Here is an 18004-nt window from a genome sequence, read left to right as displayed (position 1 = left end):
AGTAGTTCCTTCTTACTCAGTGTTTTTGTTCTATTCAGGTCTTTAATAGGGCAAGGCCCACTCACATTAGAGAGGATAGTCTGCTTTATTCAGTCTACCAGTCCAAATGTTTCCTCATCCGAAAGCACACTCACATGTTTGATCAAAGGTCCGGGCACCTCATGGGCTAGTCAAGTTGATACATAAAATTACCATCACAAGAGAGAATACCGTATGTCCATATATTGCTTTCAGGATTTTTGGAAAACTTGCAACCTATTTGTGACTTGTGTATACCATTTGAGAAATGTTGCACTACATAATATAGCTTATTTGCACCAGTAGATGAAATGGCTACTTATATCCCACAGGACTTTCTTCCCTATCACCAGACATAGAAAGATAACAGAACTGGGAATGAGTAAAAGTGAATTTGTGCATAATGCTTTGCCCCCTTTGATTAATTAAGCCTTTGGGTAACTGGGTGCTATGGCATACAGCTGTAATCCCAGCTACACTTGGGAGGCTGAGGTAGAAAGTTTACAAGTTTGAGCCTGGGCTGGGTATAATATAGCAAAACCTCACCCCCCCCCCCTTCTCAAAAATGAAATCTAATGTGGTTTCCAAAAGTAAAAATAATTTTGGAAAAATAAGACAATGGTAAAAGATAAAAGCTGTAAAAGTGAGTGTACCTTTGGAGATGTGGTATAGCCAAGCGTTGCATTATGACTTTTTCATGAGCCCCTTCTCCGTAAAAGATTTTTTAAATTCAATTTCATGACTTGAAATAAAGATGATTAATATTAAATACTAAACATTTTCATGAACCCCTAAAAATATCGTGAACCCTAGGCATATAGCATAGTGATTAAAAGAAGGTGCTGTAGTCATGTTAGTTCCAGGGATTTGGAGTAACTTGCATGAGCAACTTTCCTGAACCTTAAGATATACAGAATAATACTATCAGCAAGGGGTGAGTTCAGTAGTAGAGTGTTTGCCTAGCACACATGAGTTCCTGGGTTCAGTGCCTGGGACAATGGGGAAGAAAAGCATATAAAGAATAATCATTGTACTCACTTTAGAACTCTCATTATGAGGATAAATGAAATTATGCCTGTAAAGATGCTAAGGAGAGCACTTTGTACACAGTGAGTGCTGAGTAAATGTTAACTGTTACTGAATAACCTCAGAAACTTTTTGAAAAACGGTTCTCAAAGGTGCAGGAAATAGTGTTGCTAACTGTATGTTTGGTTAAGAGTGGAAAGAGAGAGGCAACTCAGTTTGTATAGCAGTACCTCTAGTTCTGCCTCTTGGCAATATATTCACCTTTCAAGCTATTTTGAGAGAAAAAGATCCTGCTTTGGGATAGTTACCATTTTCAGAATGGTTTTGACAGGTAGAAATGCATATGAATCCAAGTAGCAGACCTGCTGGACTGTTAATTGGTTTCATAGTTAATTGAATACTAAGGGAAAATAAAAGGGGAGTCTGGCACCTGCCTTGAAGAGCATTTGATTTTTCAACCCTACATTTATCAGAGCCCCAGTTCTTAAAGTGTTTAATAGCCAAATGTACTCCTGTTTGTCACATTGAGAATTTGGTGCTCGTGTGTGTAGGATGACTTGATTGAGTTACATAAACTAGTATTCAGCTAACCCATCACCTTATTTCATGGTTTCAAGGGAGAATCAATGACCCTTTTTCTCTTCTTTATACTTTGAAGTTAAAGATATTTAAAATTCGAGTAATTTGTGTGAATGTTTTTGTACTTAGTGTGCCATTTAGTTAATATTGTGGCCTCAGCTAATTATTTAGACTGCTAAGTGTGTGTGCACTTATTTCCTTCATGTTCATTTGGAGTCCAACACTTACTGTTTAGTAAATGTTTGCAACTGTGTTAGATGAAATTATTTGCTTTTTAAAATATGATCATCATCACAATACTTAACAGGTGATCCATTGTCTAATGACTGGAAATATTTGAAAGACCACAAAAAGTGGGTAAAAGTATGATTTGGTGAAAAGAATGTAGGCCTTGAAGTCAAACTTTGGGTCACATTCTTGCTGTACACAATAAAATTGTGGTTAATGACCTTAAGCTCCCTGAGCTTCAATTGGCTTATCTGTAATATGGAGACAATAATACTTTTCTGAGGGGTTTCTTTTAGAAGATTCCTCAAGTGTTACATGTACAGCATTAAGCATAGTATAGCAAATAGAAAGCATTCAACTATAGTTATCAATACATTATATAAATCTGTACTTCCTATATCGTTCCTAAGAACGATTAAGATGGCTTACAATAAGATATACTTTCATAAATAGAAGTTATGCCCTTAACAGTCCTAAACAAAAGTGGAGTGCTTCCTGCACCCCCCCTTCCCCCAATGCACTTTGATTTAGTTAGGATTCCCATACCATGTGCAGGAACCTCAATACTAGAGATTCAAAAATAACACATAGTTCATTCCCTCAAAAACTACTGTAATTTTCAGAAATTAAACCTAGAACTGCTTTTATAACTACAGGTGGTTTGAGAGCACCTACTCTGAGACTACACTTCCTGAGTTAGGGTTCATCCTCCCCATTTAATATGCATGTGACCAGAGGCAAGTTAATTTAACCTCTCTGTGCTCCATTTTTCTCATCCAGAAAATGGAAGTAATATTGTTACCTTTCTTGTAATGAATGAATGAAGTTTCATAAGAAACTTCAATGAGCTAATATTTGTAAGGCATTTAGAATAATGCCTGGCTCATGGGAAGCACTATGTAAACATTAAACAAAACTATAATGCATCAAATCAGTCTTTTGCAGTTTGAGTATGTTCAAAGAACATCTTTTGATTTTTTGCTGAATTTAGTTCTTCAGTTTCCTGAAATGGGTTATACTGATGTTGTTTGCTTTATATTTGCTGCCTTATCTGTATAAGGAAAGCAGAGATCAGCCAGTAAGAATTTATCACTAATTCTAAATAATAAGATATAATTTTGTGGAATTTTACTCTAATACAGTCTTCATGTACTGGAACATATTAATAAATGTCACTATTCAGTGTAATTTTTGTCTAAGTAATTTGGTTATAGACTTAAAAAAAAACTAAAAGTGCTCTCATTGAAGCAAAAGCAGGAGTAAATTGTCTGTAGAGAAACAGAAGTAATATAAACAAAATTCCTTTTTATTCATAAACATTAGAACAAATCCAAGTATAATATTTTACTTTATTGACTAGTATGGTGAGATACTAAATTTTATGCTCAAAGTAACAATGTTTTTTTTTTTTATTGTCTGATTACAGTCTCATGGAAAATCTTTTTTGAAAGATACAAAAGACTGTTTTTTATGGTAGATTAGTTTCTCTTTTTCTGAGCATCATATTAGTTGTATTCTTGTAACCTGTTCTACTTACCAAGTTACTTGGGATGATATTCCATTACATTTTTGAACTTTTAGCTTTATCGTGCTTTGGGGGAAGCAGATTACTCTTAAATGCACCTACTGTATGCTTTGTACACTTTGTGTTTCATAATATAATCAAGACTTAACTCACAAATGCCAATAAGTCTATCACCAATATCCAAAGTTTAAAATCTGCAAGGAGTAGCAGTTACAGATTCTCTTTAAATAAGAGGTTCCTTAAAGAATAGATACTTGAAAACGAAAACTGTGTTTTCTCCCCACACTTACTCAACAGCAAGATCTTGGGAAGGAAGCAAAATACTTTGATTTAATTTTTTGTTATATCCTAATATGGTAGAAATTAACTGACTGAAACAAGTAGTTTCATTATGATTTAGAGTGCTAAATGGGACTTAGAGAAACATTCTTAGTGAATTTTGAGTCTAGTGTGTGTTTGGTGGGTTGATTTTTCTGTGTGTGTTTGTGTGTGTGTGTGTGTGTGTTGGGGACTGAACTCAGGGCAATCACACATGCTAGGCAAGTGTAGACCATAGAGCTACATCCCAGCATCTTGAGCCCAGTTTTGACTCTATTTTATTCCTGGACAGGCTGCTGTTAAAGTATCATCTGTGTAAGAAAGTAGTAATGATTAAAGTTGTCTCTTCTAACACACACTGGGTGCCCAGTATTCATTTCCTAATTCATCATTCCCCCTGTGATGTAGATAGACCTGGTTATGTGCAGATCATAAGTGAATCATAAGAAGGTCTGCAGCCTTCTATCAAAGTGTTATATCAGCCATTTACTTACTGGAATTAACTAGTAATAAATGCAGTTTGGCATCTTTTGTTGCCATGAACAAGATAGTAGTGAAAATTATTTTTACAGGATGCTCTTACCATCAACTTGGTCTCATGGATAGTTGGAAGTTGATACACTTTTTAAAGTAAAAATGCCCAAACAAATTTAATTTAATCAAATCTTTGTTAATTCTTTTAGCTGCTTGGTGATGCTGTTAGTGGATTCTGGTTATTTGATATTTACTTATTGCTCTACTTCAGGGGTTGACAAAGTATGACCCAGGGGACAAATCCTTGCTGCCTATTTTTGTAAAAACAAGTTTCATTGGAACACACCCATGTTTGTTTATGAATGAACTTCAAAACCCAAAATGTTTACTCTTTGGCTTTATATTGAAAAGACTGACAGCTCTGACTCCACCTCATTCAACAAAAGATCTGAAGCAGTCAAATTTTCTAACTCTGAAGATGTATGAAACGTTTCTTAACGGTGTTCATGTAATTTACATCTTTTGTGGGAAAAGGTTGAAGAAGTAAATTAAGGTGATTAATGTGATGTTTCTTTTCCTCAAGTACTTTCCATTCATTTGAGAATTTATTCACTATTACACATCATCTGTAATATTGCCCAGTTGATTTAATGTGTTTTTTCTTTCTCCAGGTGATAAGCTTTTTTTTTCCTCCCCTCTCCCTTTAAAAAGATAACAGGATAGAAGAAAGATTTTAATTTAAGAGAAATAAAAATTGGCCATATGTGAGTTTTTATTTACCTTCCTTGTCCAGGAGGAGCCAATGCTTATCAGGTTTCCAATTAGAAAGTTATCTGATCCCTTTAAAAGTAATGTCTGTCCCTTCCCTCTGTTGAAGCAAGTAAGTGCTGGGTCCCCTTGACACACTCAAGTTTCACAAGCCTTGGGATCTTGCATCTACCCTTTACTTTAGGGTTCATAATTGAGAGTGAAAACCTTTTCCCAGCATACACATGAATATAATGAAGGTGACAGAGTAACTTTTGTAGAGTTAGCAGGAAAGTACCTAGAGACTAATTATTCAGTGTTAAATTTTTTTGTTGTGGTTCAGCTTCCAAAAGAGATTTGGGTTTGGAAAATGTGTTTATGAAATTTTTTCCTTTTTATTTTTTTATTTTTCTTGGCTCCTGACTGTACTAGACAACAGAAATTAAGCATTCACTTTTTATTTTTTTAATGACTTTACCATGATGTGGCTTTTTTTTTTTTTTTTTTTTTTTGTACATTTGGCATCAACTGGATAGTACACTTAATCTTCCTGCAGGTTTTAACTCATTAACAGTTTGTAGTCCTCTTTGATGTTTAAATAGTGAATTGGTCTGAGTTTGAAAATATCTTGCTTGTGTCTGTAATACAGTTAGGAAAATAGGAATGAATATTTCTACAGGTTGCACATGTGCGGTAAGCCTGGTGTTACCTCCCCCCCCAAAAAAAGTTAATGTAAATCCAATAAGTTTGAATTAATAAAAAATACTTTAAAGAAATTTATCCTTTAGGTGAAAATATGGAATATTCAAATTTTACTTGCAAAGAAGATAGTTTCTGTTTTAAAATATACATACACATGCAACAAAGAAGAATAGAGAAACGGTGTCTAGAAGATAATACAGATTACCAAAATGAAAATTGTTTTTAATTTTCTAATCAGTAAAGATTGAGACTTTGTTTCCTACTTTTGTTTATACATATTAGCAGCAGAGATATTTCAGAAAGGATTTTATAATTCAAGTATTTATGTCCAAGAAAAAGGTAGTGATCTGCTGTAATAGCACACACAATACTTTCACATGTATACAATCTCATTGTTCCTAAATCTGGAGTACATTCATGGTGGAAAGAATATGAATTCTGTCTGGTTTTTGTTTATTTTCGGTTTGGCTTTGGACACATTATTCAAACTTCGATATTTGTCACCTGCTATATCATCACCATGATTACTTCAGGTAATCCTTTAGAGTGATTATTCTATGAGTAATTACATGTATTTTTTGTACCTGAGTGGCAGATTTCCCTCACTTTTTTACAGTAGTGGACAAGGTATATGCATTTGTTTTAATGATAGTACTAGACATTATTACAATTGCAGAAATGTAAATAAACTTTTGGGGGATATTTTGATGCAGACAGCTTTACTAAACCGCCTGGAACGAATTTTCGAAGCATGTTTTCCTTCCATATTTGTCCCTGATGCTGAAGAGGATGTTATATCCCTGAAGCACTTGCTGGAAACAAGCACCTTGCCAATAAAAACGAGAGAGGCCTTAGCTGAAAATGGGTAAGTAGCAGACAGTTTTTAGATACCATGTGGTTTGACTGTTCTGATTTATAAAATTTTCTGATAGCGTTAAGGATCTAAAAGGTTATGTGTTGAAATTTAGTCATGTTCTGCTAAAAGACTTATAATGAAGGGCTGGGGATGTAACTCAGCAGTAGAGCACTTGCCTAGCATGTGTGACACCCTGTGTTCAATCCCCTGCACCCCAAAAAAAGACATAATGAAAACAAAAAACCTGTTTTTTTGGTTTTTTTTGTTTTTTTCCTTTCTTTCTTTCTTTTCTTGTTGGTACCAGGGATTGAACCCAGGGGCACTTAACTACTTGACTGAGTCACATCGCCAGCCCTTTTTTAAATTTTATTTCAAGACAGGGCCTAAGTTGCTTAGGGCCTCATTAAGTTGCTGAGGCTGACCTCAAATTTGTGCTCCTACTGCCTTAGCCTTCCAAACCACTGGGGTTACAGGTGTGTGCCATTGAGCCCAGCTTCTCTATTTTTGAACTATTTCTTTTGATATTCTAAATCAGTACTTTAATCAGTCAGTGTCATGTATTATCTTTTTATTTCCTAGTGTAATAAATAAGATTTTAGATCTTATCTCTGCCATTCTGCCTTCATCTTCCCGATATACTTAGATTTTTGGTTATTTTTCTTATTTGGTATTTTCATTATTATAATTATTAGTATGATCAAGTAAATTTTGTTCACTGCTAAGCCCCTGTTTCCTTTACCCAACTTTCTCTTGGACTTTGAACATCCATAATCCTAAAGTCCAAAATCTGAAATACTCTAAAATTTTGTCTGAGTACAAAAGTGACTCATGTTAATCCCAGCTACTTAGGAGGCTAAAGCAGGAGGGTCTCTTGTGCGTATAGTATTTGTAATATAGGATTTACATACATTCAGGGCCAGCTGTTCAACACAGTGATCCCATCTCAAAAAAAGGAAAAAGTTTCCAATTTTGGAACATTTCAGATAAGGGATGCACAATTGGTAAAGCCTAAGCAAATCTCTGAAATCTGAAACACTTCTGGTCTCAGTCATTTCTTATAAGGAATACTCCACTTGTTATTGCCTGTCTTTCTCATTTACTAAGTCTTTCACTACCCTTCAGCAGCCTGTTAGTACAATATACTTGTGAGCAAAACTACTAGGTTGTCCTTTCTTCCTTTTTTTTCCCTGAAGCTCACAGAGTTCTCCTTCCTCCCTGTTATCTTCCTCATATCTAGAATGGTTTCTGTCTAGGCCTCTTACGCATGTGTTCTCTTGAGACTTCCTTTTGCTCAGATCCCATTTTAGTGGAGCACATTTTCTAATAACCTCCTGAAGGGGGTAAAAATACCTGGGAGACAGAATTTTATTTTATTCTACTTTCACATTGAATTTATAGTTTGAGATTTTTTTTTTTTTTTTTTTTTTTTTTTTTTTGCTGCTGAAGTTCTGAAATTTTACAACAAAGTATCTTGATGAGAGTCTTTTTTTCATTCATTGGACTGACCATAAGGAAGGACCATTCAATTTAGAGACTTCTACTGAGTATTGAGCATTTCTTTTATTACCTCGTCAATTGCCTATTTTCTCTTTTGGGAACTCCTGTTAATTATTAGATCTTAAAGGGTCTAGATTGACTTTCTCATTTTAATTTTAAAGTTTTATTCCTAGGCTGTTCTTCTGCATTTTATCTTTCTCTGCCTCTTTAAGCATCCTCCCCTTCTGTAGGTCACTCCTTCTATTTAACTAAATCAGTTACTTCTCCTTCATCCCTCTCTGTGTTCCCAGTATTTGTAATATAGGATTTAAGTGTCCCTTTATTTCATGGAAGATTGAGATTATGTTTTGCTACTTGGTTTTTGTTCTGGGATGATTTCTGAGAAAAGAAGGGACAAAAACAAGTTTTATATTGTGCATCTTAAAAATATTTAGTTGTGTATATTTTTTTAAAATGCTATATATATAGATAATTTGTATTCTTGGATTCATTTAGTCATCTGTCTCCACATGATTTATTCTAAGGAAATTGTACAACCATACAATAATACATACACCATAAGATACAGGAAGATAGTCATTAACTTTCTAAAAACTGAACAGTAAGAACGACTTACCAAGCCTGGCATGGTGGTACATAGCTGTAATTCCAGCAACTCAGGAGGCTGTGGCAGGAGGATTGCAAGTTTGAGGATAGCCTTGGCAACTTAGCAAGACCTTGTCCCTATAAAGTAAAAAATAAAATAAAATAAATGAAAGGGCTGGGGTGTAGAGCATCCCTAGGTTCAATCCCCATAACCACAAAAAACAAAACAAAACAAAACCTTAGAACTATAGGGTTGTAACTAAATAAATAATTGTGCATCAACCTAATAGAACATTACACAGCAGTTGAAAAAGTCATAGTAATCCACCCTTATCCACAGGTGATATGTTCCAAAAACTCCATGGATGCTTGAAACCTCAAATACTAAACTCCCTATATATACTATGTTTTTTTCCCTGTACATCCATACCTATGGTAAAGGTTTATTTATAAGGTAGGCATGATAAGAGATTTAAAATAATAATAATAAAATAGAACAATTATAACAATGTATTGTAATAAAAGCTGTGCCTGTTTGATCTGTCAAAATATTTTATTGTACTGAACTCACCTTTTACAATGATGTGAGATGATACAATAACTATATGATGAAGTGAAATGAGATAAATGCTCAGAACAGCACCCAATATAAAATTTATGAATTATTTATTTCTAGAATTTCCCCTTTAATATTTTACAACCATGATTGACCATGAGTAACTGAAATCTCAAAAGTGAATCCACAGTTAAAGAGGAACTACTGTACATTTGTAAACAAGGAAATGCTTAAAATCTGAAAAATACAAAAGCATAGATATGATATAATTGCAAGTGTGTATTTGTAGATCAAGATTTGTCAAGGAGAAAACATAAATATTAAATAGCTATATTAAGGTAGTGAAATGCTGAGTGATTTCTTTTTATTTTATAATAAAAGGCTACATTTCTACTCAGTACTGGCATACTGTTTCATATGAATTAGTTACTTTTCTAATAAGTATTGGCTCTTGATTTCATTCACATAACTGTTGTATACTTACGTAAAGGTAAATTGGAATGTATAGTGTGTCTTAGTCATATTAAAAGTAGAATTCATAGTGAAAAGTTTTGAATAACCTGTTGTTGGTGGCTTTATTATGGTCTTTGCAGAGAACTGCTGGATGTGTGGACTGAACTACAGGATATCCATGATGCACATGGCTTGAGATATCAGTGGGGCGGCTCCCATAGCAACAAGAAACTTTTGTGCTCCTTGGGAATAGACACCCGAAACATTGTGAGTTTGTTAGTACTTTGAAAAATCCTTTCAAATGATTTTTAAATTTTATACTTCTGTTCAAGCCATGATAAGCTAATTCCTCAGAAAAAAAGTTAGTTTATTTAAATGTTCCTTTATTTATTTAAGTATTCCAACTTTTAAACATCCATCTACCTAAATGTTTCTCCAAGAAATATTTCTCATTTTTAAAAATAGTTGTTTCAGTATTTTCCCTTAACTATAAAAAGAGGGTGAGGTGGCACTCACCTTTAATTCCAGAGGCTCGGGAGGCTGAGACAAGAGGATCGTGAGTTTATAAACCAGCCTCAGCCAAAGTGAAGCACTAAGCCTCAGTGAGACCCTGTCTCTAAATAAGATACAAAATAGGGCTGGGGATGTGGTTCAGTGGTTGAGTGCCCCTGAGTTCAATCCCCGCTACCACCCCCCGAGCCCCCCAAAAAAAGAGAATTGAAACTAGGAGATTTTTTAAAACTCCGTATGGGCAATTTAACAATTTATTTAATTAATCACTCACAATGTATGTAATAAAACATTGTAAGTATATTTTGGAGACTAAATCTGTTCTTTATCTCTAACACATGTTTTAGCTCTTCACGGGCAATAAGAAGCAGCCTGTTATAGTGCCCATGTATGCAGCAGGATTGGTAAGTACCAAGAAGTGTCTCTGCACATATTTGTAGTGACTGCATTTATTTTGTAAAATCATCTTACGTAGAATGACAGAAGTGTAAGTTGACATTTAGTGTTGGAATCTTTATACACACACATGCAAAATATCCTTTTTGAGATCATAAAGCCCTTTGGTCTTTGTCTCAGGACATTTTTGTGTACTCAATTATAGTTTTATTTTTTGTTTTTGATTTTAGATATACATGGTAGGGTGTATTTTGACATATTATACATACATGGGGTGCGACCCATTACAATTTTGTTCCCATTCTTGTGGTTGAACATGATGTGGAGTTACACTGGTCCCTGTATTCTTATATGAGCATAGTATAGAAGTTCATGGATTAGACAAAGGGGAATGAAGGGAGAAGGGAGGAGGATTGGGAATAGGAAAGACAGTAGAATGAATTGAACATAACTTTCCTATACTGTTTTTAAATTGAAAATTATTTTTAGTAATACTAGTGCTTATAACTTTAAAATGTACCTTTGAAGGACTCTCTTCTAAACTTGCTTTTAGAAACTGAAGTATCTGAAAACTTAGTTTTTTTTAATCTAATTGTTACTAATTTTAAATAATGCAATATTAAGGCAATGGACATACATAAAAGCTTGGAAATACCAAATTATAATAAACAATAATGAACCAGGACCCATAATTGGTTTTTAGTTTCTCTATTAATATTTTAAATGTATTAAATTTCGTTTTTTCAGATAAGCCAAGTACTCTCAGAAAACTAAGTCATATTCATCGTTACTTATATAGCCTCAATCACATTTTAAAGATTGATGTTTGTGTTTTTTGGTGTGTCATTGAGTTATTGGTGAATAAAAATGTTCTATCAAACTCAAAATTTTTAAGTTATGTTAACCAATAACTTGAAAATAAGGAAAAAAATACTATGTTTAAGAATGAAAAACTAACACTTGATATGGAATCTAAGTTTTACCACCCCCATGCACATGTGAAAGTGAATTTGCTATGGAACTTGACTCTTTTAGACTCCATCATTTTTTCCATGAGTAAACCCTAACTGATATTGAATTATAAAATTTCACTTTTTTTAATGAAATTTTCTTTTCTGTGCTTGAGCTTTCTTGCCAATTTTTGCCTTTCATAAGTAGTTATCTTGTACTTTAAAAATAGCTTGATTATCCCTATGCTCTCTTTTGCTGTAAGTCAATAGGATCCAGAATATTTAACTTTTTGGCTATTTGGCTTTTTTCCCCCCTGAAAGAATCACACTCAAGAGGTGGTTGCTGTTAGATTGTCATGATCTGAGCGGGAACTAGGAATTTCATTTGTAGGAGCTTTCATTCAGTATCCTGAAGGCAGTAACCTATTGCCTATATGTAACCTCAGCACATTAGCCAGTAATTTGGGGTGTGAGAGGAGTTAGAGCTAAACCTTTATGCTTTAATTTTCTACCTTATCACCTTTATTATTAATTTTACTTTATAAACCTTATTTTCAAAGTTGATTTAGTGCATATAAATGTATCTTTTCTCCGTATTTGTGATGGTATTCATTTAGAAACATATTCTAATATCAAATTTTAATTATACCTAAATTTTTCCCATGGTACATTTCACATGAAATGTTCAATAATCTTTGAATCTCATTTGGAGGAATAGTACCTGAAATCATCATTCAACTTTACACATACACATTTCAACTTTAATGTGTATCAGAATCATTTGAAAGACTTGTTAATACATAAATTGTTAGGCACCACCTCCAGTTTCTTACTTAGTTTTGGAGTATAGGGCTTGAGAGTTTGCACATCTGACAACTTCCCAGGTGACACTCAAACTGCTGATTGGAGACTACAGTTTGAAAACAACTGGTTTAAGTGATGGTTTAAAATAGAAGCTTGGGTGACACTAGTAATTGTTTGGCGTATGTATGTTGTTCTTGCATAAGAGCACTTTAGAGAACCAGTATAGTATTGAGTTAGACCATAAACTTATTTTCATTTTTCTAGCTGCTAGATTAAGACCTTTTACATGTACTATTGTTAAGAATTGAATCCGTGAATTGCCTTCATTAGCTTATTCCCTGTTTATAGGAAAGTGGGGTTCTTCTGAAAGCTGTTTTTAGAAATTTACAGATTCTAGCATTACTGACTTGGCAACTTTGATTTTTTTCCCCAGTTAAGGATGACTTTTGCCAGGATGTAACCTTTAATTGTTAAATAGGAGCTTATTAAGTATTATTTCTTGTAGATGCTTCACTCTTCAGGCCAGTAGCCTGGATTATCCATTTTTTGTTTTGTTGATGCGAAGCACTGATCCCCCACCTCATTCTTCCCCCAGTTTCTATAACCCATTCAGAATGTCTGTCAAAGATTTGTAATGAAGGCACTGAAATATGTAAGATGGTTTCCCATCTGAAATGGCACTGCCTCTACCAGGCCAGTCTGAGAAACTAAATACTAACTCAGATCCCTTGTGTAGAGGGTGTAGCTCAGTGGTGGAATGTGTGCTTAGTATATACAAGGTCCTGGGTTCTAACTCCCAACACTGCATATACAAACCAAAACCAAATACCTCATTGGAGTCCAAGATTAAATTCTAAATTAACATTAAAGGATGTAGACCTCACGATATAGCATGGAGTGTTTTAGAATCGGCTCTCACTTCTCCGGGCACACAAATGTGGCCCTTTTCTATAACTTTGTTCTTAATCATCCTAAGTGTTGGATTGTCCGGCGGGCGCAATGGCGCACGCCTGTAATCCCAGCAACCAGGGAGACTGAGGCAGTAGGATCTCAAGTTCAAAGCCAGTCTCAGCAACTTAGCAGTGCACTTAGCAACTCAGCAAGACCTTGTCTCTAATAAAATGTTAAAAGAGCTGGGGATGTGGCTCAGTGGTTAAGCACTCCTGGGTTCAATCCCCAGAACCCCCCTCCGAAAAAAAACAAGTGTTAGATTCTTGCACACCATCATTCCAAGTTGCACTTATGCTTTTGTGAGACAGTAGTAACTATGCTCTTTAAAATGTCTGATTTAAAATATAAGATCTGGCTTCAAAAACATTTGATTATAAAGTTACAATTGTGAAGTAGTTCCCATTATAATGCTACAAGATTTTCTGTAAACAGAATGTCTGTAGTGATTCCCAAGTAAACTTCATTCTTTCTACTAATTCACCATTGTAGATTTTATGCCAATTTTTTTTTTTTTTTCTTCAAAAAGTAGGGCCAGGCACAATGGCGCATACCTATAATCCCAGCACCTTGGGAGGCTGAGGCAAGAGGATCATGAGTTCAAAGCCACCCTCGGCAAAAGTGAGGTTCTAAACAACTCAGTGAGACCCTGTCTCTAAATAAAATACAAAATAGGGCTTGGGATGTGGCTCAGTGGTCAAGTACTCCTCAGTTCAATCCCCAGTATCCACCCCCACAAAAAAGTAGGATGTGACCATTATGTGAAGCTTTTTCCTTTAAAAAAAAAAAAAAGAAAAAAATAGTGCTGGTATTACTAAACCATCATTGATGCATACTCATGGATATGTTAAGATTGAATGTCCAAGTCAACACACATAATTGTGGGATTCATTGTTACATATTCATACATGCACATGATATAATTTTATCAATATCATTCCACAGTATTTCTCCTTACCCTCCCCCCCATGGTCCCTTTCCTCTTTTGATCTCCTTTCAGTTTTTATGAGGTTCTCACCCAAAGCACGCACCCCTTTTCCTTTTTCCTCTCTAGCTCGTACATATGAGAGAAAACATACAATCCTTGACTTTGAGTTTGGCTTACTGTGCTTAACATAATGTTCTTAAGTTATATACATTTTTCTGCAAATGACAATTTAATTCTTCTTTATGGATGAGCACAAACCCCATTGTGAATATGTACCATATTTTCTTTATCCATTCATCCACTGACAGACACCTAAGCTGGTTCCATAGTTTGGCTGTTGTGAATTGAATGAACATCATTTCTACATAACAGTAACAAATATTTTTCTGCTCTGGGGAAAAAAAAGGTTAACACATTAGCTATTGATTTGTGTATTATAGTTGAAATATTACACTTGAGAACATTTACTACAGTGTTGCAAAGTATAGACTACAAAATTTAATCTTCTGTATTGAAAGATTCTGCACTTCTATCATTGGTTTCATTTTCATGCCATCTTTAATGCCACTCATGTGTTTACCATAATACTGCCAACACTCAAAATAATTACACAAATTTGCTTTGGAAATATGCAGACTATGCATGTGCACCGAGAATTCTAGGTTCCCAGCTCACAGTGCATGAGAAGACAAATGTGCATTCATATGTCAATGGTGTATGCATTGCAACTCTGCTTACCTTTTAAGCAGCAAGTCAAATGAATTATACTATGTGATGTACAGCATAAAGTTATAAACCAGTTTTTGTACTGAAAAAATAGGGTGCAATAATTATGCAGTGGTGATGATTATTTAGTGAAATATAGTAACTTTATAAAAATGTTTATGGATTGATTTTCCCTCACCCATTCATTAATGGCTAATATACTTTTTTCAGGGCATGTTAGAGCCCACCAAGGAACCATTGAAACCACTCTCTGCTGCAGAAAAAATTGCTTCCATTGGTCAAACAACCACCTTGACACCAGAGATGAACACATGTACATCTGATCAATTCCAGGTAAAAATATCCACATTTATATAGATATGTTTTGCATATGTTGACACATGTCCACATGCACTTTATCATTACTGTACAACTTCAATTTGATGATGGACATGGTTTTGATTGTTAATTAGCATTCCTTGGAATACAATGATCAAATTATCTAATTTTCAAATACAGAAAGGCACAATATGAAAATAGATAATTGTGGATAAATTCTTAAACCAGTCCAAGTGTTAGTCTCTTAATTTATAAAATGAAGAGTTTGAAGAAGGGATCTCAAAAGTCCATTGCAGTTTGAATGTTATATGATTATAATTACTGACTCAAATCTGGTAAGTGCTGAATTAAAAAAAAAAAAAAAAACAACAACAATAAAACACTGCATTTATACCAATTCTTCAACTCTGCTATGGTCTGTCTTGAAATCCTGTGACATTTTAGAAAGCAACAAAAGCTGTCTTACCTTTCTTATGCTTTACTTCTTTGGCACATTTAAGCACAGGTTTTATTTCAGCCCAGTATGCTTATTTTAAAGTCTACCCTCTCTGTCTACCCTCTCTACCTAGAGAAAATGGGCCTTCTTGGTTTGCTTACTCTTCCCACATCAAATTAGAAACTGACTCAGTGCTGGTTAAACATTGTTTTGTTAGTGAACATTAACATTTCTAAACCATGTTCTTGCCATGTACATCATTTCTTAAGCTTAAATATCATCTTCAGTGGTATCTTAACACAAAAATATACTTTTGGATAGCTTTGCCCAAAATGTATGTTCCATTGAACAGAAATCCCCAGCAGTGGTCCCCTAAAGCAAGGTTCCAGGTTAAAATAAGTTTGGGAAATAATTTTTATACCTTCATAATCACCCTTGGAAACTAGCAACACACACAGTAAAGATTCTGAAGAATCATACAGTAAATAATCCTATTTAATTCTAACTCATTTCTCAAATTTACTTGACCCTTGGACCCTTTTGTAGTGGCAGGGGAGAAAGGAATCATAACTTTTGTAGAACCAGTATTTTTAAGAACATACTTTAGAAAATGATGTTATAGGTCCACATCTCACCTGTTTCAAGAAGCATCTAATGTTACTGCTGCATACCACTGTGATTTATTCTTGGGCATGATTTTAAACATCTGTTTGAATCCATTGAATTACTGGCACAAAATTGATGGACAAGGAAACCTGATGTGTACAAGTGCCTGGCTTTATTGATGGTTGGGCAAGCAGACAGGGTGGCTTAGGCAAAATATCTCAGTAGATAGAATCTTAGTTAACTTCCTTTCATTTCCCTCATAGTGCCCTCTGGCTATCGGCTATCACAGGCCTGCCCTATCTACGCAGATTACAAAATTACATTTCCCATAGTATATTTCCACTTCTACTTTTGTCAACATTTTATTTCTATAGTATTGAGGTATTAGGAAGGTAACTACTTGGGACATTTACTGAAAATAGAGCTTTCTTACTGAGACATTTATTGCTAAGTTTTGCTTGCCTCCTTCCTTTCTCCATCCAACCACTTCCACATGTTCAGCCCCATAAGCTATTGTATATTTTATTGGAGTTAGCTGTTGTTTGTCATTTTTGCACCTCATGCATTTTGATCTCATGCATTTCATTTTATTTACACCTCACAGCTTGTCATTTTTTATATAGTTTGATTTAGATTTGATTAAAAACATATTCCAGATGATGTAATAAAGAACATATGTTAATTTATAATTCTGTGCCAAGATGCCTGACCTCCACCACTGAATTGTATGATCCTTGCTTGGCTCCACCTCTGATTCAGGTCAAAATAGTTAACATCTGAAGTGCATTGTAAAGATTCTCCTTATATAAAATGATATTTCTTACCACTAGTCTTTAGCATGCTATATAATTTAGTTTTTATTTTTTGGTCATGCAGTAATACTGTTAACATCTTCCCAGTCGTCATCTTTTCCAAATGAAACAGCTCCATCCTGTAGTACTACAAGCTTAGCAAAATGTGTCAAGAAAAATCTGTTCAGTACCTCATTTTTTCTCCCACCACTTCAAACAGCACTGTTAATATAATTCCCATTATGACAGTGCTTTTGAATCTTCCCATTCTATCCGTTTTGATACACGTTGAATGTGGTTGTGTTGGACTTTTTTGTTTTCAGATTGGCGTTGATTTCTTATAACCATTTTGAGGAATTAAAATGCTTATTAATAATTATTAATGGTATTTTTTTCTAAGATACTTTTACCTGAAAAGGCAGTTCATGTGTAATAGTGGTACCCTTTTTTGTATTATTTTGAGGCAGGGTCTCATCAAGTTGCTTAGGACCTGACTAAGTTGCTCTCACTGGCTTTGAACTCATTATATCCTCCTGCCTCAGCCTCCCGAGCTGCTGGGATTAACATGCCTGCACCACTACACCCAGAATTTCAAGGTCGCACTATTCATGCTGCCATTACTGATTACCCTTTCAATAGATACTTAAACCACACTTCATTCACTGCAATAGAGTGAAATCTCTGACAAGGAGTAATCAAACTAGTCCCCACTGGCAACAACTTCTCTTGGACTGTTTGATATGACTATTTTAGTTGTGAATCAGAATTTTAAAACTAGAAGAAAAAATTATCTAATACCATACTCCATTTTTTCAGTAAGAAAATATTTGAAAACCTGAGTGACTTGCCCTAAATTATACATTAGTGGTACCACTAGGACTAAAATCCAAATCTGTCTTCATTCTGCATATTCATTCTTTTTGTAATGAACTTGTTTTCTTAGTGCTTTTGTCTCTGCAGTAATCATTCATACCACATTGCTTCAAGTTGTTTTAAAATGCTTCATCACAGTGCTTTCTTTGAGTTG

The 18004-nt window shown here is 34.6% G+C and overlaps 1 protein-coding gene across 5 annotated transcripts in view; it reads left to right on the top strand.

Annotated features, from left to right (window-relative positions):
• The window catches only part of Aftph (aftiphilin), a 63416-nt gene that overhangs the window by 28871 nt on the left and 16541 nt on the right, over nucleotides 1–18004 (top strand). For all 5 annotated transcript variants that reach the window (XR_007104614.1, XM_047522173.1, XM_047522171.1 and 2 more), the window contains 4 exons: nucleotides 6331–6482; nucleotides 9705–9831; nucleotides 10422–10478; nucleotides 15037–15159. Coding sequence is in view for 4 of the 5 variants with exons in the window: in XM_047522173.1 (XP_047378129.1) it covers nucleotides 6331–6482; nucleotides 9705–9831; nucleotides 10422–10478; nucleotides 15037–15159 (459 nt within the window). In the remaining variant the exon portion in view is untranslated. The remainder of the gene's footprint in view (nucleotides 1–6330; nucleotides 6483–9704; nucleotides 9832–10421; nucleotides 10479–15036; nucleotides 15160–18004) is intronic.

This window comes from Sciurus carolinensis, chromosome 13, assembly GCF_902686445.1.
Source record: "Sciurus carolinensis chromosome 13, mSciCar1.2, whole genome shotgun sequence".
Lineage (NCBI taxonomy): Eukaryota > Metazoa > Chordata > Mammalia > Rodentia > Sciuridae > Sciurus > Sciurus carolinensis.
This window is presented reverse-complemented; position numbering and strand designations above follow the sequence as displayed.